This window comes from Kickxella alabastrina, assembly GCF_025024165.1.
Source record: "Kickxella alabastrina strain RSA 675 chromosome Unknown BX661scaffold_18, whole genome shotgun sequence".
NCBI classification, from domain to species: Eukaryota; Fungi; Kickxellomycota; class Kickxellomycetes; order Kickxellales; family Kickxellaceae; genus Kickxella; species Kickxella alabastrina.
The window spans coordinates 412,437-434,583 of NW_026251489.1; the positions used below are offsets into that span (position 1 = coordinate 412,437).

The window sequence follows — 22,147 nt, forward strand, 5'->3', positions numbered from 1 at the left end:
TTACTTCAAAATATTCTAATTCGACACAATACAAATCGACGAACTAGCTTCAATGTGGCAGAGCCTTTAAAGCTTGCTTCAGCAAACATATTTCAACATATTATCAGCGATTGTAATAATAATCTCCTATAGCATTGCTATTTGCTCGGCCGCAGAAACAGCAGTTTTTAAATTTTCTTACGCAAAAGTATCTTGGACACCACCATTTCCTGGATGCTTGACCAACACTCCACAAAGCAGCGTGCCGGCCTGGACGCCAGAGACGCTCTGGGAATCCACGCTTAGCGCAACCACATTCCCCTTATAACCACATGTGCTGACTCAGGTCGAGTATCACGCAAATGACACGCCTTATCCACGATAATCCGCGCGTCGCCACCGTTTATTGCAGAGTCAAGACCGTTAACAGAGTTCGGAAAAACATGGATAATTGTCGGCGTGTTGAGTTTTCCAAGGTCGTCGAGTGCATAGCAATGTGGTGCAAATTGATAGCTGCCGCGCGCAACCACATATCTGACTCGTCCTGCAAGACCTTTTGCTTTGCAGCGAACTGGTGTATTTTTTATCTGGCTAATCTTGATCACATCAAGCGTGCATGCAATGGCCTGGGCGTACCCAAGCTGTTTTTGTATCTAAAGCGAGGCTGCTAGGCTGGCGACAGCCTCTATGCGCCTTGTCCCAGCGCCAATAGAGTCCTAAGTTACAATCTGGAATTGGAATGTTGCCTGTTCCAACCACAAGTGCGTGCCCCCCCCCCACAGCTCCATCAACACTTCAGAAACCTTGACAATGCGCACGCTCTCTGCATTTCACTTTTTGGTAAACATGGCCACGGCACCCTGCGCTTTGGCTTCATCTAATGTCATCTGGCAAACACTCGCACTTGTGTAGTCCAGGGAGGCCTGGTTGACGAGATGCTTGATCTTGCTCAGTTGTTTTCTTGCCAGGGGGCTGCTGGTAAAGTCGAAGCAAAAGCCGTCGGGCTGCAAGAGCGACCCGGTTTTAATGACTTTACTCACGATCTTGTGCGACGCGGTATTAAGCAGATATACTGCCAGGTGATTCACGGCACTGTTAAAACGCCTGTACATATTAAAAAATATTGGTGACCTCTTGTCCAGAATCAAAAAGAGCGTGTCTATCAGCCGCGGCCACAAGCTGCAGAACGGGTGTTTAGTCATTCAACAGGGCCATAGCGCTTTGTCACTTGATTCAAGTTTGCTCGATATTGTCAATGTCACAGCTTTTCCTGGTATGAAAATGTTTGCCGGCGACCAAGCGGGTTAACTTGTTTTTTCTATCTTTTTTATTGTTTTTATTGATAACATTATAATTCAATATAAAACCTACACTACGAATAATGAATAAAGAGGGAGAGACATTGGTGTGCGAGACGATTTGCGCAAATATACTTATATAGAGCTCAGAACACCGCACCAGCACATCTATGACACACGCATGTACAGTAGGAGATATTTAATCCTCGTCAGAGTACGCCTCACCATGAACCTCGCCGATGTGAATTTCAAGATGAAGCGGCGACAAAGCGTTATATCCACAGATTGTGCAGAAGTAGTCTTCGCGGCACAGACGTAGAACAGCAGAGACAGCGACGACCTTGGCCTTATTGTCAGGGATGATATGGCGGTGGCACATTGCCTATAGGGTTACTTGGTTATTTAAAGAACAAATGAGTGAAAAACAGAAGAGGTAGAAGAAGAGCTTGAACTTGAGGTCCCTTGGTGTACTGTGAAATCGGTGTTAGATGTTTAGTAGCGGATTTATCAAGGCGAGTTTAACAATTGGTCGTTAATCGTGCTGATTCAAATTGGTGTTTAAATGGTAGCTAAAGTTTATGAAATAGGTCAATTAACATGAGAAAGTGTGTTTGCATATTCTCTTTTTAAAAGACAGTGGGTACAAGAGCAGATATTTATATCAAACAGCATCAACAATAAAAAATAGACTCAGGCCTTACTACAAGATCATGACAAATAACAAGAAACGACATGGAACAGCCCAACCTATTTAATCCTGTTTTTTCGCTTCCGAAATTTAAAATGCTCTCACATTCTCATTCATTGCAACCAGAAAAATTTTTATGCTCGTCTAATTGTATTAAAAATGCAATGCGATTATCCACTTTTTTTACTAACAATATCGTTTTTCGTTTAATTTTCGGATGCATCCCCATGTCCAAAACAGGCATTCCTTTTTTATGCCCCCACATCCCGCATAAACCCTGTATTTTCAATGCCCGCATGAAAGGCCAACATAAAAACGTCACGATGCACAGAGTTTCCCAGTGTTGTTTGCACTGGAACACATCGAGGCCAATTTGTCGCCAATTTTATTACTATTATTTTTAAATTGCGTATCACTCATTTGCCACGTATGCCATATTGCATTCAAATAAAGCATCATATGGTCTCTGCGGTTATTGTACATTCGTGCCCCATGCCTCAATGGTTGGTAATTATAGAATAGGGATTTAAAAAGGGGAAATAAAACCAATTTAACAGATTGTATTGTAAATTCGGAAGAAACGGATTTGCGGTGCTCACACTGCATACCCCGTGCTCTTCATTCAAACAATCAAATTACAAAGTGGTTGAGCACAGAATGGAATGTGTAATTATAAAAAATTATGTATTGTCTTTTATTATTTGATTGTCAAATAGCCAAAATAAGAGTCCTTGTGCCAACATTGCCGGCATCATTAAATAGCTCACACAATTGACAATATAAGCACTGTTAAAAAGGAGCAATATGCTACCATTTGACGCAATCGGAAATATTTCCGATAATTGACACGGCATATATTCTACTTCGCGCTCCTCAACCACGTACATTTTACAGTGGGTACCTTGGTTGGATGTGCAGTGTGAAATGCACATCCTTTTTCATTTCAGATAGCTTGACATTTGGATTTTGAATTTTTCACCTATATGCACAATTATTATGTATGTTTGCATGTATCTGTGCATTTGTGCACATATATCTATGTGTTTGTCAAAGGTAAACAATTATCAACATGAAGAACGCATGTATACAAATAAAAAACAACTCAACCTTTCTTGCCGCTCTCTTTTAAATGGCAGCATGACCCTTGATGGTTTTCATTTGGTGATTCTTATTCATTTCGACTTTATATTGCCACTTTTTATCTTTGCCTATAAAAATAGTATTGCATGGCAACAAAGCAGTGTTGGGCGTATTGTGCAAAAACAGTTTGTATAATGGAGGGTATAAATACATGTATTATTTTTATTATTAATTTTTAAAATGTTTGCCAAGTTTTGTGCAATGCACAGTTGCTCTGTAAACAAAACAAGAAATGGTCGAACTACCATTTCCAGGTTTGCTGTTGGTCAACATAATGTATATTAGACGACATTAAGCTCTAACGAAAATCTGTGTAGAAATCCTGCTGTTTTCCGGTTCTCGATGGCCCTGTTCTCAGCGATCACTATGGCCGGGCTCATCTCAGAGCAACTCGGAAGAATAACATCAACAGCCACGGGCCAAAAGTCTGCTGTAAAAGTGCATACAACTTTCTTGGCGTGTAGCACATATACTACGTTCGAGCGAGTCCCGCAAACAACAACGTCGGGCCCATCGACATTGGCAAGGGCGCGCAGAGGAATGGTTGCAATGCTGGTGACCGGATAGTCAACTTGCGCGTAGGGAATCATTTCAAAGTTGTCAAAAACAAGTAGCCGTCCGGCATCATCCCCAAACATGGCCTGGGTGCTAGTGCTAGGGTCTGCAGCGGTTGCATATTTGGCGTCTCTGTCCTTTTGGGAAACAAAATCCCCCGAGCACATGCAGTTGCATGGCGCCGATACAGGCACGGAAAGCACTGGGTGGCCACGAGAAAGAATCTGGATGCTGTTGCCGCCACTTGCCGCCAACACATAACTAGTCAGAATACCAAAGTCGTCGGGAAACCGCACAGAACATACGCTAGAGATGCCTTGCTCTAGTGAGTTTTCCGACTCCAAACCAGTACCCACGGCACTGCTGTCCCTGTCACTGCTTTGTTTAGGGTAGTATACCTGTGCGCGCCATAGAATGTCTTGGGCATGGCAGGTGGTCACGGAGCCGCTCATATCTCCGACAATAAAGCTCCGCTGCGTATGCGGATTGCAATCCTCGGCAATAGCCGACACTGGTGCAGACAGCGTGTTGCGCGATATCATCCGCCCATTCTTATATACGGACACTCGCCCTTCAGAGTCGCCAGACACGACATCCGGAATCAAATATTTAGCTCCCGACGCCACACCAGGGTCCTTGACCAATAGGCGCTGGATTGTGGGGCTGCCGCTGTTCTCCAGAGCCACTGTCGAGCCATCATCACGGATGAGAGCAGTGTAGCCAGTATCTGTCCCAACCGCAACCTCTGCCGCGCGCTGCTGTAAGGACCCGACATCAATACCGACGCCAGCACTAGCCACACACGAGTGCGACCTCGTCCATGTAGCAATTGCAGATATGGCACCGATTCCTGGGGGAAGAGCAATTTCTTTTTTATCCTGTATCAGTTGGCAATCGATGATAATTTCTTGCGGCTGCCCGGTGTGCTCGTTGTTGATGTTGCTACTGCCATCATCCAGCCGTGCTCTTTTGGCCATTGTTGTCGTCTGGGCGAGAAAAGTCAATGACAAAATAATACAATAAAGTACAAAGGAATCATATAAATTAAATGTGCGAGATGGTGCACGCAAGTGCGGCCCAGCTTGGCGCGCGTGTACTTGAAGTCGAGTGCAGACGCAGGATAATGGGGCACTGCCCGCTGCACACGCGATCACCACGCTGATCCGCTTAATTAGCATTGGTGGCATATTATTTTCAGGCAACAAAGGGTCTTTTTCTGTTTGGCGGGGATCGCATTTTCGGCTTTATCGTTTGCGAGTGGCCGAAGATGCCACAGCAAAAGCCCTTTCGTTTTTCTTTTCTCCAATTCGCCAGTCCATTTTCTTCACTTCAACTTCAACTTGCTACCACCCTCACTCAATTATATTCAGCGCGTGCCCTGGCTCAAGGCTACAGCAAATACCATGATGCTCTTGCGCGCACAGCCGCTAACCGTGGTGGCCGCGACGTTTCGGCACACACGCACGATGCAGAAGATTCACATCAGTCGGCGGCTCTACTCAGAGCGCCCTCCGGAGAACAAGCGCGGTGAGCTGGACATAACCACCTACACACCCGAGCGCATCCGCAACTTTAGCATTATCGCACACATAGACCACGGCAAAAGCACACTAGCCGATCGGCTTCTCGAGCTGACAGGCGTTATCACAAAGACCGGCAAAAACAAGCAGGTGCTTGACAAACTCAAAGTTGAGCGCGACCGCGGGATCACAGTAAAGGCGCAGTCGGCGAGCATGTTTTACGAGCACAACGGCGACAAGTACTTGATCAACCTGATTGACACGCCGGGTCACGTCGACTTTAGCTACGAGGTTTCGCGCTCGCTGGCTGCATGCCAGGGCACAATCTTGCTAGTGGACGCCGCGCAAGGTGTGCAGGCACAGACTGTGGCGAATTTTTACCTGGCCTTTGGGGAAGGGCTGGGCATCATTCCCATGCTGAACAAGGTTGACCTCCCAACAGCTGAGCCTGAGCGGGCCGTCCTGCAGATTGAGAGCGCCTTTGAGATTGATGCTGCCGATATTTTGCACATTTCGGCGAAAACCGGGCTGGGCATCGAGCAGGTGCTGCCAGCAGTCATTGAAAAGACGCCGGTACCTCAGGGCAGCATAGGAAACCCATTCAAGGCGCTGCTGTTTGACACCTGGTACGACACATATGTTGGCGTCGTCTGCCTGATGGCCATTAAGGACGGATCCATACAGCGTGGAGACAAGATTATATCGAGTCACTCGGGCACAAAGTACGAGGTTATGGAGGTGGGTATCATGCATCCCGAGCAAACCCCGACTACCATGCTGCAGGTCGGACAGGTCGGGTACATCGTGTGCAATATGAAGTCGATTGCCGAGGCCCATGTCGGCGATACGTTTTACAGGGAAAAGCACCCGGTTGAAGCGCTGCCGGGCTTTGTGCCAGCAAAGTCGATGGTATTTGCTGGTATCTTTCCGATAGACACTGGCGAGTTTGACAGCTTGAAGGAATCTATCCAGAAGCTCACGCTAAACGACTCTAGTGTGAGTGTTCACAAAGAGACGAGTGCTGCCTTGGGCCAGGGATGGCGCTTGGGCTTTCTGGGAACACTGCACATGGACGTGTTCCGCCAAAGATTGGAGGAGGAGTACGACGCAAGCGTGCTGATCACAGCTCCAACTGTGCCGTACCAAATCAAATACAGAGACGGCGTGACCAAATTTATCCGCACGCCAGCAGATTTCCCCGATGCTGCAACGATACAGGACTTTGTCGAGTCCACACTGGAGCCCTATGTGGCTGCGACTTTGATTTTCCCAGAGCAGTATTTGGGACACATGCTCGAGCTCTGCACAACACACCGCGGCGATATCCAAAACCACACGTTTATCGACGAGACCCGGGTCATACTCAAGTGCCGGATCCCAATGGCTGAGATTGTGACTGATTTTTTTGACAAGCTAAAGTCAAAATCGCAGGGCTTTGCCAGTTTTGACTACGAGGAATCGGGTTACGACAAGTCGGACCTGGTCAAGATGGAGGTTATGCTCAATGGCGAGTCTGTGGATGCATTGGCCGCCGTAATGCACAAGACCAGCGTGGTGACAGTTGGCCGCGACATTGCCAAGCGGCTGAAGGAGGTCATCCGCCGCCAGTTGTTTGACATCATCATCCAGACTGCGGCCAACGGCAAAGTCGTCGCGCGCGAGACCGTCAAGCAATTGCGCAAAAACGTCACGGCCAAATGCTACGGCGGAGACATCACCCGCAAGATGAAGCTGTTGAACAAGCAGAAGGAGGGCAAGAAGCGCATGAAGAAGATTGGCAAGGTCGAGCTGCCGCAAGAGGCGTTCCTGAGTATTATGACAAAGAGCCAAGACTAATGGATGTAGATGTGGATGTGTATTTAGATTTAGTGATTCGAATTAGCATTTAGTACATACTTGATAAAGCGGGTCAGTTGTTCAGACAACGCAGCTGCCGCTCGCAACGAGAAACATTGCTTTCCTAATTAAATTTGCCCTTTGCCTTTTTTGTCTGTTAATTATTGGTGTTACTGCTAACCGACCAACAGCGGTTATTTTGTTACATGTACTCCGGTTTCGGCTTACCGGATGAGACAAGTGCGCAAAGTATAACCAAAAGACAGTAGACACATTCAGGAAGGACCTTCCAATCGACTGCCTGAAGTGCGATTGAGCAAACAAACAAGTTCCCACTTGGCAGCGCCAAGTGTCTGACACCGATGATTCTTTACAACAACGTACTATTGAATTTTTTGCACTCAAATTCTAGCATATTTCTATAATTTGCCAATTTTTAAACTATGAACAGCGTCAAGGGCATAAGAGACGCGTGTGTAGTTAAAATCCAACGCGGCACAGCAGGTAAAAGGTAAATACGATATGTACAAATGAAGCCAAAGCTCTGGCTTGAATAAGAAAATACAGCACACATGTTTGCAATATAGAACTTTCCGTATTCTGAATTTATCACCTATAAGTGCAAATATCTGCAATTTCACAAACTCCATATTGTAGGTTAATGCGAAGAGAGTACATCCCTGCGCTTGCCCTCACATTTGCCGCGCTATGCTGTTTGCTCCTGATAAGCACATGCCATCAGGGCGCGTTTTTCGGCCAGCAGGATGGCACGGACGCGATAGAGCCAGACATGCTTATCCACAGTAACAAGCTCCACGCAAATGCGGCAGGATCGGGTCAAGCACAGTGTGGTAATATTGCTGCCGATTGCGAATACATTGACGACAGTGGGAACGACTATCATCAACAGAACAACGACCTGAATTCGTCACGAAACGCAAACTCGACGGACAACAGAACCAACTACATTGAGGTTATAGACAGAAACTACAGCCCAAAGTCCGACGCCATGCCGTCGTGGCTGCCAAAAAACTCCAACTGCAAGGTCTTGGACAACAGCAACCTAGTACGGATGTCCAACGAGTCGCGGATTATCTTGGCGAATAACAGAGACGTTGCGCTGCACACGCTTGAGCCCGACCAGGACTCGCTGCTGATACTCACCCCGGTTAAGAACAACGCCGAGCATTTGGCGCGCTATTTTGCACTTGTTGACAAGATCAACTACCCACGCGACAAGATATCTATAGCATTCCTTGTCTCCGACTCGACCGACCGGACGCAGCAAATGCTCATAGAGTCGCGCCAGTGGTACCAGGAAAAGGCGCCTATCGAGATGCGGTTCAAGCGGTTTGACATTTACCGACAGGATTTCTTCTACGCGCTGCCTCGGAACCAGCGGCACTTGCGCGAGAAGCAGCGCGAACGGCGGATCATGATGGCCCGGGCGCGCAATTACCTGTGGACTCGCGCGCTTATGAACGAGCAGTGGGTGCTGTGGATTGACGGAGACCTGGATTACTACCCGCCCAACATTGTGCGCGACCTGATGGCATACAACAAGGATGTTATTGTGCCCAATTGCCTTGTCCGCCGCAAGAACAACAACCGCTGGAAGCACAGCGTGTATGACCGCAACGCGTGGCAAGAGACGCCCAAGAGCCTGGCGATGATCAAGACGCTTAAGGATAACGATTTTTTGGTCGAGGGCTACAAGACGCTTAAGACCTACCGCAAGTATCTGGACAACTTTACAAAGAATCAAACTGTTGTTCCATTGGATGGTGTTGGCGGAACATTCACGTTGGTCAAGGCACACGTTCATCGCTCGGGGGTCGGCTTTCCCGCTTGGCTGTTTCAACACCAGGTCGAAACCGAGGGATTTGCCAAGCTCGCCAAGGCGCATGGGTATGGCGTGTTTGGCCTGCCGTATTACTACATCCGCCATGTGGTTGGATAAAACCAAAACCGAGTGTGAAGGCTTTAAAGTTCAAAATCTATGAAATAATAATAAAATAATTATGAATTATTATATTTTGGACAAAGCCCTCCATCCATTGTGTAGTCACTGAGTAAAACCATTGGGAATTGAGCTGCCAGGCAGTAATAACCGCCATGATGTGAGGGAAATGATAAAAAAAGTATTGTCTTATTGTGCTTGGGTACTGCATCAGTCTTTGGATCAGACTTTCTCTTGACTACGGCCTTGGGCTTTTGTTTGGGCATTTGCATCTTTTGGTGGTCTACAAAATATTTATTGTTTAAATCATTTACTTTCATCAATCCCAGCGAAGACGGGGCGGCCTGCAAGCAAAATAAAATGGTGTTTTGTTCGAAAACTTAATGTGGTGCCCAACACACATTTCAAGCCACTATCTTCCCTTTTCAAGAATCAAGATCGTCCTCATGGCTGCTATACACACTTCTGTTATTGCTGGCTGACATCAAGGAACACCATGATGTTTACAGCGCCGCACACACAGCACTGCCCCTTTTTCAGTTCCAAAAATAATTTTTGATACTTAAAATATATTTAGACCCACATTTTTATAGAGCATGACACTTAGTATTATTATTTTTCACTAGCCAGCACAACAAATAAAAACATTAATCGGGAAATTGTTTTGACTTTGGCAATCCATATCGGCTATTGTGCAAGCTGCAGCGTGCGGCTAGTCGGGGATAACGTTGTCCCGAATTGTTTACAAATATCGGGTATGGCTTGGAGAGATCCAGAATCTGTCATTTTCACGAGCCATCGATCGATGTATTCTTGTTCGAAACTGTCGGAAGTCCATTCATGTTTCATATTTTTATTTTTATTTCTATTTCGACTTTTTTTTCAAACTTTAATTACTTTAGACATTAGCCAGTAACAAAAGTGCGAATACAAAAGAATTATGCAAGATAAGCAAAGCAACTAAAATTTGATGTGCTGGACAAAAAACCGTCCACACTTCGCCCGGAGAAAACAGATACATTGATACACTTGCTCCTTTGATAGGCAACTGACGAAAATAACCGCCATAATATGTGGATAAATCAATCCGTGCGCTGCCTGCGGGGATGAGTAGCCGCAGCAGGGGGTTATCTCCTTGGCTTTGCAACTGGCTGCTTCTGTTGCTGTCTCTGCAAAATGATTGCACTTAATTTCATACCTCTGGCAAAAGGTGTTAGTGCACTATCTTTTAACGAAATGTAAAGGTAAGGGCGTAGACTCGATATTCAAGGTTACCCCACGCAGATTAGAGATTTGTTACAATGGATTGACGGTTGACGGAGATGCCAGGGAAAAAACGTGGTGGTTTGATTTTTTGCTTGCCCGGCTTGAGGATATTTTCCACAAGAAAAGGGGATGTGCACGGAAAATCGGGCTCTCGTCCCATCCGCAAATGCATATTTCTGGGGATTCCAAAATGGGCCGAGGCGGTCATTTCGATTGCTCACATTGCCGTGGTTTCCGAAAATGCATTGGCTGCGAGAAAATCATAGAAGCCAGTGCAATTTATCGGGCACCGGAAATGGCTCGAATGTTTTCTATATTGGCATCGGGCTTAATGTCTAAAGAAAGCCCCGATGAGAGACTATCCCACACTAAAACTTACCCCATCGATCATCATTGTGGCTCTCAACATTTTACAGATCGTGATGAGGAACTTTATATTAAGCCTAACAGGTGACTGGTAAAATTTTTTAGTAGAGCTTGCCTTTTTTTACTAAACGGCCGTTTTATGTCTTTGAATAGCCGACTATTATTTCCATATATTTTTCACTTAGCGAGCTATTTTCAAACCCACCTTTATATTTGTTCATTTCATACTTCATTTCACTTGCAAACATAAATTATTATATTAATACTGACACATACCAGGCGATATCTTGTTTTAATCCACACAATAACTGTGCACTGAATAAAGATACATTCATGCATAGAGCAATTCTTGGCAGAATGGGAAGGACCGGTCAGAACATTCGGGCCAGCCCTTCGAGCAACAGTCAGCAAGCATCATCGTCTCGCACACATCCATACGCACTCCATCAAAATCAACAGCGCGACAGCAGAGTTGCCAGCTTACATCCATCTTTAAATATGCAGCAGACACCCATTAGTAACGCAGCTTCATTGTTTTTAGCAGCCTTAACATCGACAGCACCGTCGTCAACATCGGTGCCCACATACTCTCTGCCTGCAGAGTCAATAACACCAGCACCAGTTCCCGAAACCACGTCACAGACATTAAATAGCGACATCAATAGCGAGAGCTCGCATTACATGAGTGACGACTGGTCGCCATTCAACATGCCGGCAGTAAAGCAGTGTGTTTCCAGCGGGATTCAACAGCAGCAGGAGCCTTTGCTGGGCCAGATGGCGAGCACGCCCATTTACACACCAATGTACACACCCCCATACCCCATGAGTTGTGACCCACAGGATGCCTTCGAAGGCTCAGAGCTGTTTACCAAAAAGACATATGCAGGATACAGGTTTCCATACGAGGACGTTACTGTACGCATAATGGATATTGACTCGGGCGAATTCCTGAAGCATTTCCTCATCGGTGAATATCCTCATGTACAAAATTCTAAATATATTTTGCATTTTTAATTTAAACTTTTCAAATTACATTTTCCATGACACCAATATTTACGTTTTAATACGCACACACAAACATATCTACACACAAACATATTTTTATTGTCAAACAACTTGTTACAATGGTGGACTGGAATGATAACAACATCCATTGCTGTTGGAATCAAGCATTCGAGTGAAATATATATATAAAATATTATAATAAAAACTCAAAACAAAAACAAGGCGGCAGACACAGCAGCCAAAATTATCGGCACAAGAGCAGCTCCAGAAACAGTCCCAGAAAGGCGAGCCGATTGCGCGCTGTTCTCATACTTGCCCTTGTAATAATATTGCGGTCCCACGTCCTTCCAGCCATCCAAAGCCTTCTTGTAATTGTAGTCCGGCTTGCCCGTGCGCCAAGTACGCTGCTTGGCTTTGATATGATTAACGCGGTTCTTCTTCTTGCGCTCCTCGCTCTCCTCAGAATCCTCATCCTCGACCTCATTGCCATCAATACCTGTGTGAGTCTTTTTATTATTTTTGCTGTCCTTGCCAGAGTCACCCTTGCCGCGTGCCTTCTTGCCGCCATTTTTCTCGTCACTATTGTCCTTATCGCTGCCTTTATCCTTTTGGATTGACTTCGGTTTGGCCTTGCTCTTGGAGTCCGAGTCACCGACATCATCGTCGTCGTCCTCATCCTTTGCCGCGGCCTTTTTGTTCACCGGCGTCTTTTTAGCAGCCTGTTTGGCATTGCTTTTGCTGTCATTGTCCCTGGCTCGTCATCGTCGCGGCGGGGCTTGCCCCGTTGGTGATGCGGGTGGAGATCGGGCCTCATATTGGGGCGATCAGTGTTTATTAGATCTCTCGACCGAATCTTCATCGCGGCCTCATTGGGATCTGTCGCTGCAACGGGATTTGCCGGATCTTCGGGGTCCAGCTTGCGCCTTTGTAAGAAATTCAAGGACGGATGGAAGGTTGCCGGGTGGCGGTTGCGGTTGGTGAAACTGAGGCTGCATGGATTGTGGCTGTTTCTACGCTGGCAAATGTGCCTGAATGCACTACGCCTGCTGCTGCTGATACGCAGCAGAGAATGTAGATACCGCCTAGGATAGTTCCTTCATTGTTGTTCGATATTTCTATTTCTTTCAATTGTTAATATATAAAATAATGCAAAAATCAATGAAAGAAGTGGGTAAATGCAAGCAGATAGGTGAAAGAATGGAATCCACAAGATAAACTCGCAATTGGCATGATAAAATATTGAATAGGTAACATGGGGCAATAAGGTCGCGCGCAAATTTTTTTTTGCATTACTTGTAGCAGAAAAAAGCTACAGCATAGGTGGCAACGGCATGTGTTTGCCTGTGTGTGTGCTGGTGAGAAACATCGCATGGTGCAAAATTAAAATACAAGTGAAACCAAGTTGCGCATGGTACCAAGCAAAATTAAATAGACAATTGTTTTTTATAAAAAAAGGTTGTACACTTGCACATTATTTAAAATTGCTCTCCTCCCCATCCCCCGCACACCACGATGAACTGAAAACATTTGCGCATCTCCTCTCCCCTGCCCCTAAGATTGTGTGGCACCCTTGATGAATCCTAATATTCGCTGCTTTTAGTGAAGCTCACTTGCACTGTCGTCGCCTGAATCGCCGGCCTTGTGGCGCTTGCGATCAGAGGGGTTTTTGCGATCAGAAGAGTTCCCAGCACTGCCACTGTTGTCGCTGCTGCTGCCGACATTATGGCTATGATTGTCGTTTGAGAACGACGCAGTGTGAGTGCGCTTATCATTGCTGCGACTCTCCGGAACCACTGCCAATGTTGATGGGCACTCACTGTGACCAGCAACATTGATATTTGCAGTGGCAGAGATTGTTGCAGGTGCAGTGGCTGCTGTAGCTGGTGCCGTTGCCGTTGCTGTTGCCAGTGCCGATGCCGATGCCGATGCCGATGCACTCGAGTTGTTGTCGCCTCCAGGCTGGCCATTCACGCTCGACGCCATGCTGGTCCTGCGCGTGGGGCTTAGGCTGCCCGGCTCAGTGCCCAAAAATATCGACGCAATGGGGAATGGGTTGCCGCCCGCTTGCAAGGGCAGCAACTGGCTGCCAATTCCGGAGCCAAATGCCAAAATACGCGGCATGGGTGCAGTCTGGCCATTGCTAACGCTGTACTCGGTCGTCGTCGACATATTGGACCTGTCACTGCGCGCGGTCTGGCTGCCCATTGCGCCCAGTCGATCGATAAAGGTGAAAAAGTCGCCATCGGGACTGCCAGAGCGGGGCGTATTCGCCGGATGACCCTCTCGAGACTCATTGCCTGAAGTGTTGGCGTTTGAGTTTGCATTCGCACGCACAGTGCCCTGCTGTCCTGATGGCTGCTGTGGCCGAGTCGGTCTTGGTTCTGGGGCGTAGCTTGCACGTCTGTGTTGTTGCCAATGTTACCGATGCGCGAGTGAATGTCGGCGGCGCGTGTGAGTGCTTCGGACATGTCAATACTGCCAAACCTGATTTCGAATTGGTGCTCGCCGCCTAGCTGGACTTCAGGTGCACGCATGCTGTGAGCGTCTGCTGGGCCCCGAGTGGCTGTAGCGTTGCCGGTGGCAGGATTCGCGCCTCTGTGTCTGTTGGCTTCTGCAGCAGAATCGGCCGTATTAGGTTGCTGCATCTGCGGCCGCTGTGCCTGTGCTTGGGGCTGCGTCTGCGTCTGCGCCTGCGCTTGTGTCTGTGTCTGTGCTTGCGTCGGCAGGTTCATGTGCGGAAATATCCGCGAGCGCAGCTGGTGCAGTTGCGGCAGGCTCTGCTGGCTGCGCATCTGCTGCCATTCAGGGGAGGCCATCAGCGCAGCCATGCTCCAATTGAGCGCCGCCAGGTTAATATGTGGCGGATTCTCCATCGCCAATGGCCGCTCCTCTAGTTGCCGTATGGTGTCCAGCGTCAACATATCGAGAACTCTGCGCCTGTTCTCGCGGTGGAACATCGAGGAGAACAGATAACTGGTGCGCTCAGGCATGGCTGTCGCCGCATCGTTGACCGCCTGCGGGAGCACCTCGGGTATAATGGACAGCTCCCTGTTAGTGTCCCAAGACACGGTCCCGGCCTGTGCCAGCTGAGTGGGGGTGCTGCGCAAGAACGGAACTGAAACGGAGGATGCCAGTACGAGGTTGCTGATCGCCTGGTGGATGGCCGTCATGTGCGCAGGGGTGTAGGCCCCCTCGGGAGGGACATTGTCGATGTCCTGCCACTGGCCTCCGACAGCGCGTAGCGATCGGCCAACCTCCATAAATGCATCGCCTAGGCCAGCCATCGCCGCGCCGGTTGCGCCAACAGGGTCGGCCGTTGACTGCCCAATATACTCTGGGGCGGTTGACCTTTCAGCGCCAAACTCAAAGTCACTGCGGCCAGGCAGGCGGCGTATATCGGGCAGCACGCGTTCGAGCAGATTGTACACCAGCTCGTTTGCCTGAGCCCTCGAAGGCTGCTGGTCCAGCCGAGGCCCGGCTGCGTTCATCGGGCGCGCAGACTCCTCAATGCGACTCAGCCCAGGGATCGCCAGGTACGCTGCCTCGGGGGGAGCCGAGGCGGGCGACATTCCGTCGAAAAATACGACAGGGCTGCGACCCAGCTCGTCGTCAGTCAAAATAATGCCTGCGCTGGCTTCGCGCTCGATGGGGATAAAGCCTGCTGGGGAGACTTCGGCGACCCATTGGCCACCGTCATCGCGGCCAAAGTCGCGGAACAGCCCGGTGATAGTCGATCGGGAGCTTTGGCCCTGCTGCCCCTGAGCTGCACGCAGCTGGCGCACGCGGGTGGCAAAATCCTCGCGCATTTGTGTGCGCCGCTGCTGACGCGTCTGAACACGGGACTCGGCAGTGGCACCCTGGGACTGTTGCTCCAGAGGTTGTTGCCAGAGTTGCTGCCAGGGTTGCGGCCGGGATTGTTGCTGAGGGGGCCCGGGTTGCGGCCGTGTTTGGCGCGGTTGCGGTACCGGAATGTGCTGAGGCTCGCCCACGGGAGTAAACCCACCGTCGCCAAACTCAAACGTAAGTGAAATCCCACCGGTTCCAGCGCCAGCTCTGGAATTAATCATATTCTGGATAGCGCGCTCCAAAATAGTTGTAGCCAACGGCGACACGCCGGGTTCTATCCTAGGGCGCACTCCCTGTTGCTGTTGCAGCGGCGGCCGATCATTCTGCGTCCCTGCAGAGTCAGCTGGCCGAGTGACCATGTGCAGGGCGCTTCCGTTGCTGACTCCTGCATCTACGAGCTTTATGGTGTCACTGTTGAGTACTCGGCCGCGGAATATCAGGCGCTGCTTTTGCGGCTCAACTTGGCTCTTAGCTGTCAGTTTGATGCGGAAGGCCCCTACTGTTTCGTCGGGCTGCGTGTTGATGTTGAACTCCTTCTCCACACCCTCCATGAGCGCTTTGACCCGTACTTGCCATTCAACGGCGTTAGTCGCACTTGGTTGTGCCATGAGTGTATTTGTGTGTGTGTTGTCGGGTTTACAAGCTGTGGTTTATTTTTTGGGGGTTTAAAAGTAGTAGACGTAGTGTTGACCAAAATAAAAGAAATGTACTCAAATTGAAAAATACCAAATAGATAATTTGAAAAGGAAAAACAAAAAGTGGTAAAGGCAATTAAAAACAAAAAAGCGGAAGGTGTATCACAGTTGTCGGGTGTGCCTTTGAGCTCTTGAACTTTCTTAGCGCTGCGTTTTTTGAATGAAACCAAAAAGGGAAGAAAAAAGGACGAGAATGCCAATGCTAAAGGTTGCCCCCTTGGATGCATCGTTTTCTCAAGCAGTGAGAGGCGGGCTGCTGAATGGCTCACATGTACTCCCCACCCATCGCCTTGCATGACGATGGAAGGTGGTGAAATATTATGATCATCATTATTGGCGCAAAAAAAGATACTGACCTAGGAAGTCTGAACAGAAAAAACACCGTTGAAACAGATCGGTCATGATAGAATCTGTGCACAGTTTGTTAAAATCAAACCAAATGATGCCTTGGCACAGACATTGCTTAGACAAACTCATTGTCTAGCCGAGACGACATATTTGGGCTTTGCGCCGTGCCCAAAATATACTCATTATCCACGTGATGAATCCAACCATTTTCATTCAAGTCATGTGGAGAGCTGCTCCCCGCACCTGAACGATTTCCCAAGAATGTTGTGAGAGAATTCATTGCATGCTTAAAAACTGCTTTTCCTGCTTGGTTGTCGATGACGCTGCAATAAAAACAGTTGCGCAATAAAAAAAATATTTTTCTCACACCCACATTCTCTCTTGCTTTTGACCTGTTACATTTCAACAAAAATAAATAAACCTTCCTTTATTACTCTACATTTCCCACTTTTTGCTTGAATCGCAATGGACAAGCTAAACGTCGACCATATGCTGGCCATCGAGGAGCCCTTTATGAAGGTAAACTATTTTAGAGGACAGAATAAAATGGAAGCAACAGTGGCAGCAAGCATGTGTCCATTTTCCCTCCCTTTGGATCAAGGTGGCGTTGAATTCTAAATGACTAGACACAAATTACAGCTTATAGGTGCCCCTGGAGCAGCTGAAACGGGCTGTACGACAGACACAGAAGCAGGCCGAGCGTGAAACAGCGGCAGTCAGCAGCGAGCTGTCGAACGTTTTGAAAAACCAGCACCGGCTGACGCCTGGCGAGCTGCAGCAGACGCTAGACGGGCTGATCTCTCGGCTGCAGACCCTCAGGCAAACGCTTGAGGAGTCCAAGCTCGAGGAAGCGCACCTAATCCAGCGATCAAAGCAGAGAGCCGCGGATCTGCATAAGCTCAGGGGGTTCGAGTCCACCGCGCAGCCCGAGTTCCAGCAATGGTGCCGCACACGCCTGGACCGCGTACTCATAGACTATATGCTGCGCAACGGCAATGTCAAAACGGCGCAGAGGCTGGTGGATAAGGGGGGCTTGGGGCATTTTGCCGAGTCTTCGCTGTTCGCCCTGGTTATGGAAATCGAGGGCGAGCTGAAGGAACAGCACAGCTGCCGAGCCGCCCTGCAGTGGTGTGCAGAAAACAGGAGCGCTCTGCGCAAGATTCAGAACTCGCTGGAGTTTGAGCTGCGGGTGCAGGAGTTTATTGAGATGATCAGGGCACGCAACACGCCAGGTGCTATAGGCTACGCAAAGAAGCACTTGACACCGTGGTCAGATACGCAGATGCCAAGGATCCAGCGCGCAATGACGCTCTTGGCGTTTCCGCCGGCCACACAGTGCCCGCCGTACAAGAGCATGTTTGACGAGGCGCGGTGGGGCGGGCTGGCCAATGACTTTCGGCTTGTGATTTTCCAGCTGTACAATCTGCCGGCGCAGCCCCTGCTCCACCTGCTCCTGCAGACCGGGCTGTCGGCCCTCAAGACGCCGGCTTGTCTCTCGGAGGATCCCTCGGAACATAACCGCAACTGCCCAGTGTGTCAGACCGAGACGCTTGGCAAGCTGGCGCAGGAGCTGCCGCTGAGCCACCACGTCAACTCCAATCTGGTGTGCCGGATCACAGGCGAGAAAATGAATGAAGATAACCCGCCGATGCGCCTGCCGAACGGATACGTGTACTCGCAGGCATCGCTCAGCGACATGGCCGTGAAGCTCGATGGCAAGGTCAAGTGCCCGCGCAGCAGCCAGACCTTTAAACTAGCCGAAGCCACAAAGCTGTTCATCAGCTGAGAAAATGGATGAAGAATGCTTACCACGTGACTGAATCAACTGATCTTATTTACATCAGCTAATTTGATCTCGCTTGATACGGGAGAGAAAAAATGGGCTGGCAATTTTCAGTTTTTTTTTCTTTTTTCCTTTTCTCTTTTTTTTTCTTCTCAAGCGTGTGGTTCCCCCGCTGTGATCCAAGCTCGGCAAAAGGGCCTTCTTGCTGAAGCGATCGCGACCCAAACAACAATTTTCCCTCTCTTAAAATTTTTTTGCTCTGTGTTTCCTTGTAACTTTTTTATATTCCTCGAATCGATTCCAGTTTAATTGCTCTCTTTTTTGGTTCAATTCTTTTTTGTCACATTATAACAACACTTTTAAAAAACAACAAGCTTATACATATATCAAACATGGGTAAGAGCAGCAAGAGAGAGCGCGCATCGAGCATTACGATGGAGGACACCGAGGGCGACAACACCCAGATTGATGCCACTCTCCTGGCACCCATTGCACACCCCCTGGCGGACAAGAAGCTCTCCAAGAAGGCGCTGAAGACTGTGAAGAAGGCGACGAAGCACCGTCACGTCAAGCGCGGCGTGAAGGAGGTCGTCAAGGGTCTGCGGAAGGGCGACAAGGGTCTGGTCATTCTCGCGGCGAACATCTCTCCTGTTGACGTGCTCTCCCATATCCCCGTGCTGTGCGAGGATAACCAAGTGCCGTATGTGTTTGTGAACTCGAAGGAGGAGCTCGGCGGCTCGTGCTCGACGAAGCGGCCGACTTGCTGCCTGATGATCATTCCCGGCGGTAAGGGCGGAAAGGGCGTGGCCCATGAGGACTACAAGGAGACCTACGAGGAGTGCTTTAAGGCTGCCAAGGAGCTTGACGAAAAGCTGATTGCCACTGCTGCTGCTGGAATCATCACTGCTTAAGAAAAAAAGCTTTTTTTTGCACTTGAACCTATTATTTTTTTTACTCTATAAACTTTCCCTTTCAAAAATTTGACAGTATCTTAAAATATAGACCAAGGCTTTGCGAGACCTTCATGTGATTCTTTTAAGCATAAGAAAGAAAACGTTTGCAAATATATTGAAGAAACAAAATATATATAATAGATGGGTGTGTTTTTGTTGGCATCCAGTTGGGGCTCTGAGCCTACTCGGCCTTATCCTCGGCCTTGTCCTCGGCCTTATCCTCGGCCTTGTCCTCGCCTTGTCCTCAGCCTTGTCCTCGTCCTCGCCGTCAGAACCAAACTCTGCGTCGTCGTCGTAGTTACCAGGGGCACCACCACCCATACCGGCCATCATGCTTTGGAGATCCATGCCGCCTGCGCCGCCCATACCGGCCATCATGCTTTGGAGATCCATGCCTCCCATGCCTCCCATGCCGCCCATGCCGCCCATGCCGCCCATGCCGCCCATGCCGCCCATGCCGCCCATACCACCAGGACCACCAGGACCACCGTCCATGCCAGGGAATGCCGGCTCATCAGCCTCCTCCTCATCGTCCTCATCCTTCCAGTGATCAAAGTCAGTCTTGAGGAAGTTCAGCTTAGTTGCCTCCTTCGTCAAACGCGGCCACCACTCGCCCTCAGCCTTCTCCAAAACCAAAAAGGTCTTGCGGCCCGTCAGCGACTTCTTCGACTCCTCGGGCTTAATCGACTTGTAAAAGTCCAGGTGGAAGGCATACTCGCTGCCGTCCGCCGTTGTGTTCTTAAAGTCAATGCTTGTCTCTTTCAGGTCGATCTTTGCGTCCTGGGCGTCGTGCAGATCGATTGTGAGGTAGACGATTGCCTCGCGCTGTGCCCACAGGACAGTCGGGTGACGTCTACAGGATAAATAAATCATTTTTATTTTTACGCAAATGGTAATAAATAAAAAAAGTTAGTACAGCTGTTGATATGACCTATACAATTATCGGGTTGATGTGCACAATAAAAACACAAAAACACAAATAAATAATCAAGTGGGGTATTATACTTACACGTTGGTAAAAGTGGCCATTTTATGTGTGTTGGTTTAAAGTTGAAGTAATTTAAAATAGGTTGAGAATTCAAAAAAATTGTCAAAATAAAGCAAGCGAAGAAACAGAAAAACAAAAGTAAAAGACAGTCAGTCAAAAACTGAAAAATTGCAGCGTGGTCGATAAAAAAAGGTCCAGAAGAGGACTATTACGTGAATTTTTCTCTCTCATCAAGCTGAGCACATCTTCTACCCTCTTCTGTGTTATTCTGAGCAGCCAGTCTATTTTAAATTTCTAGAAGCAGAAACGGTTTAGGGGAGGGGAGGGGTGCTTATAAGAATCATGCAATATAAAATCACTGGTGATTAAAATATGGATTAATGGCAAAGGAGCGTACTTTATTGAGAAGGAGGGCTTAGCTTCCGCCGCCACAATTACGGTAACTTTGAAGTGCTGGGCGCAATTAATTAGGATAGGTAGTGCATTCAACCTAATAGTATTTAAATTAAACAAGCAGAATCTGCCCACACAGGAACACAGTGAAAAAAGCATTAAGAAATCGTTAAGAAACCGCCGTCATGGATTTGGAAAAAAACCCGCCTGTCTTCCCCTCATTTGTTAGCAAACACGCCGGCATCGAGCAACATGGCCTTGACCTTTTCGTACGAGCCAAGGAATATAAAGCCGCCGATGCTGATCCATATTGTGCGTGGCACAATGCCGCTGAACAACGCCCGCACGCCCTCTTCGCGAGCAATACGGCGCAGCGTCGACACAATGCCCGAGTACTCCAGATGACCACCCACACCCTTCGTCGACAGCATCACGCGCGTCTTGACCACATCCAGCGGCGTTGTCAGTGCGGCGGCAGTTCCACCGGCAAATGACCCACAGACCGCAGCCTCCCACGATTTGATCGGCCGGCCCTGGCGCGCAGCATACCACTGCTTCATGTACTCGTAGATAGGGAACTGGATGCACGTAAAGGGGATTTCACGCACAACCTGCGTCAAGTACCCGCGGTAGAACCCTGAAAGCCCCTCGGCACCGTAGGTGCCGCGGATGGCGCCCGCCAGGGAGCTGTGGTGCTTGGCCTGCAGCCGCTGCTTGATCACCTCGGTCGGCACGCGTACGAGGCAGGCGGCGATCTCGCCCGCTGAGGCCGCTGCCATGTGGATAAACGGCTGGTACTCTTTGGTCGCGTGTCGCCGCTCCAGCGCCGCCTTGGTCTGCTCGTATGTGAGGAAGAACATTGCTGCTCCGGGCGACGACCCAATTATTGCCGAGGACAGACCCGAGTAGATGCCGCGGAATCCACCGCTGGCTATGAAGCCGGCCTTGGCCTGGAGCCGCGTCTTGATCGTGTCCAGCGGGAAGAGTGCTGTGTCCACGGCCATACCGGCAAATCCGCCGGCTGCCAGGCACTGCGATGTGTTGGGGGTGCCGGTTTCCCTGGGCATGCTTTTCTTTAGTGTATGTTGGTTGTGCTTGGGTAAGAGAGGGAAGAGTGCGAAGGAGGACCCAAGAGTCGTAAAGAGAAAGTGAGAAAAATAAAATAAAAATGTTGAAAAGAGTGAAACAAAATGTTGAGAAAAAAGAGAGAGGGGGGAGAGAGAGATAAAGTCGTCCTGGAATACAGGGCTGCGATCCATGAGGATGGAATGGGAAAAATAAGAAAACATGAGCCACAAACCAACAGCACAATCTGATAAACAGTAAGCTGCCGCTTCATTGTTCCTGGTTTAAAGCAGTCCAAATAAAATTTATTTTGGCACAGTGGTGCTCACAGCCACTGCTTGCTCAACAAAGAACAACAAAATCAAATTTTAATTCCGAAAATTGCGTTTGGCTTGCTTTTGAGCTTTTTCTGGCTGCGCTTCAGTTCTCAGAATCAGTTCATTCTGTTTTGAAAAGCGCAATC

General features: G+C 48.7%; 9 protein-coding genes across 9 annotated transcripts; 5 read left to right on the plus strand and 4 right to left on the minus strand.

Annotated features, from left to right (window-relative positions):
- Positions 1 to 177: 177 nt before the first annotated feature.
- BX661DRAFT_225817 (uncharacterized protein) lies at positions 178 to 2,018 on the minus strand (the record flags this gene model as incomplete). The annotated part of the gene is made up of 6 exons (XM_051538952.1): positions 1,496 to 2,018; positions 1,111 to 1,158; positions 834 to 1,071; positions 760 to 782; positions 322 to 513; positions 178 to 280 (listed from the first exon to the last, which is right to left on the minus strand). Exons 1-6 carry the CDS (start codon positions 1,654 to 1,656, stop codon positions 178 to 180), a joined length of 765 nt encoding a protein of 254 aa, XP_051390256.1. The 5' UTR covers positions 1,657 to 2,018.
- Positions 2,019 to 2,801: 783 nt separating this feature from the next.
- Positions 2,802 to 4,701, minus strand: BX661DRAFT_185585 (uncharacterized protein). The gene is made up of 2 exons (XM_051536821.1): positions 3,423 to 4,701; positions 2,802 to 3,018 (listed from the first exon to the last, which is right to left on the minus strand). The coding sequence occupies exons 1-2, from the start codon at positions 4,635 to 4,637 to the stop codon at positions 3,013 to 3,015; spliced, it is 1,221 nt and encodes a 406-aa protein (XP_051390257.1). The 5' UTR covers positions 4,638 to 4,701; the 3' UTR covers positions 2,802 to 3,012.
- Positions 4,702 to 4,924: 223 nt separating this feature from the next.
- Positions 4,925 to 7,155, plus strand: BX661DRAFT_185587 (GTP binding protein). The gene has a single exon (XM_051536822.1). The coding sequence runs from the start codon at positions 5,064 to 5,066 to the stop codon at positions 7,014 to 7,016; it is 1,953 nt and encodes a 650-aa protein (XP_051390258.1). The 5' UTR covers positions 4,925 to 5,063; the 3' UTR covers positions 7,017 to 7,155.
- Position 7,156: 1 nt separating this feature from the next.
- On the plus strand, positions 7,157 to 8,996 carry BX661DRAFT_185589 (Anp1-domain-containing protein). The gene is made up of 2 exons (XM_051536823.1): positions 7,157 to 7,527; positions 7,674 to 8,996. Exons 1-2 carry the CDS (start codon positions 7,460 to 7,462, stop codon positions 8,974 to 8,976), a joined length of 1,371 nt encoding a protein of 456 aa, XP_051390259.1. The 5' UTR covers positions 7,157 to 7,459; the 3' UTR covers positions 8,977 to 8,996.
- A 1,742-nt stretch (positions 8,997 to 10,738) lies between these two features.
- Positions 10,739 to 11,648, plus strand: BX661DRAFT_185591 (uncharacterized protein; the record flags this gene model as incomplete). Its single annotated transcript, XM_051536824.1, has 1 exon — positions 10,739 to 11,648. A coding segment is annotated over exon 1 (638 nt), but the record flags the coding sequence as incomplete, so codon positions are not given.
- A 5,319-nt stretch (positions 11,649 to 16,967) lies between these two features.
- BX661DRAFT_144835 (CTLH/CRA C-terminal to lish motif domain-containing protein) lies at positions 16,968 to 18,288 on the plus strand (the record flags this gene model as incomplete). Its single annotated transcript, XM_051533072.1, has 2 exons — positions 16,968 to 17,021; positions 17,149 to 18,288. The coding sequence occupies 2 exons, from the start codon at positions 16,968 to 16,970 to the stop codon at positions 18,286 to 18,288; spliced, it is 1,194 nt and encodes a 397-aa protein (XP_051390261.1).
- A 195-nt stretch (positions 18,289 to 18,483) lies between these two features.
- On the plus strand, positions 18,484 to 19,322 carry BX661DRAFT_44961 (50S ribosomal protein L30e-like protein). Its single transcript, XM_051539178.1, has one exon. It carries the CDS (start codon positions 18,678 to 18,680, stop codon positions 19,194 to 19,196), a length of 519 nt encoding a protein of 172 aa, XP_051390262.1. The 5' UTR covers positions 18,484 to 18,677; the 3' UTR covers positions 19,197 to 19,322.
- Positions 19,323 to 19,419: 97 nt separating this feature from the next.
- Positions 19,420 to 20,267, minus strand: BX661DRAFT_172402 (HSP20-like chaperone; the record flags this gene model as incomplete). Its single annotated transcript, XM_051533777.1, has 3 exons — positions 19,420 to 19,475; positions 19,541 to 20,091; positions 20,248 to 20,267. 3 exons carry the CDS (start codon positions 20,265 to 20,267, stop codon positions 19,420 to 19,422), a joined length of 627 nt encoding a protein of 208 aa, XP_051390263.1.
- A 424-nt stretch (positions 20,268 to 20,691) lies between these two features.
- Positions 20,692 to 21,881, minus strand: BX661DRAFT_185597 (mitochondrial carrier domain-containing protein; the record flags this gene model as incomplete). The annotated part of the gene is made up of 1 exon (XM_051536825.1): positions 20,692 to 21,881. One exon carries the CDS (start codon positions 21,876 to 21,878, stop codon positions 20,838 to 20,840), a length of 1,041 nt encoding a protein of 346 aa, XP_051390264.1. The 3' UTR covers positions 20,692 to 20,837.
- Between the last annotated feature and the right edge of the window lie 266 nt (positions 21,882 to 22,147).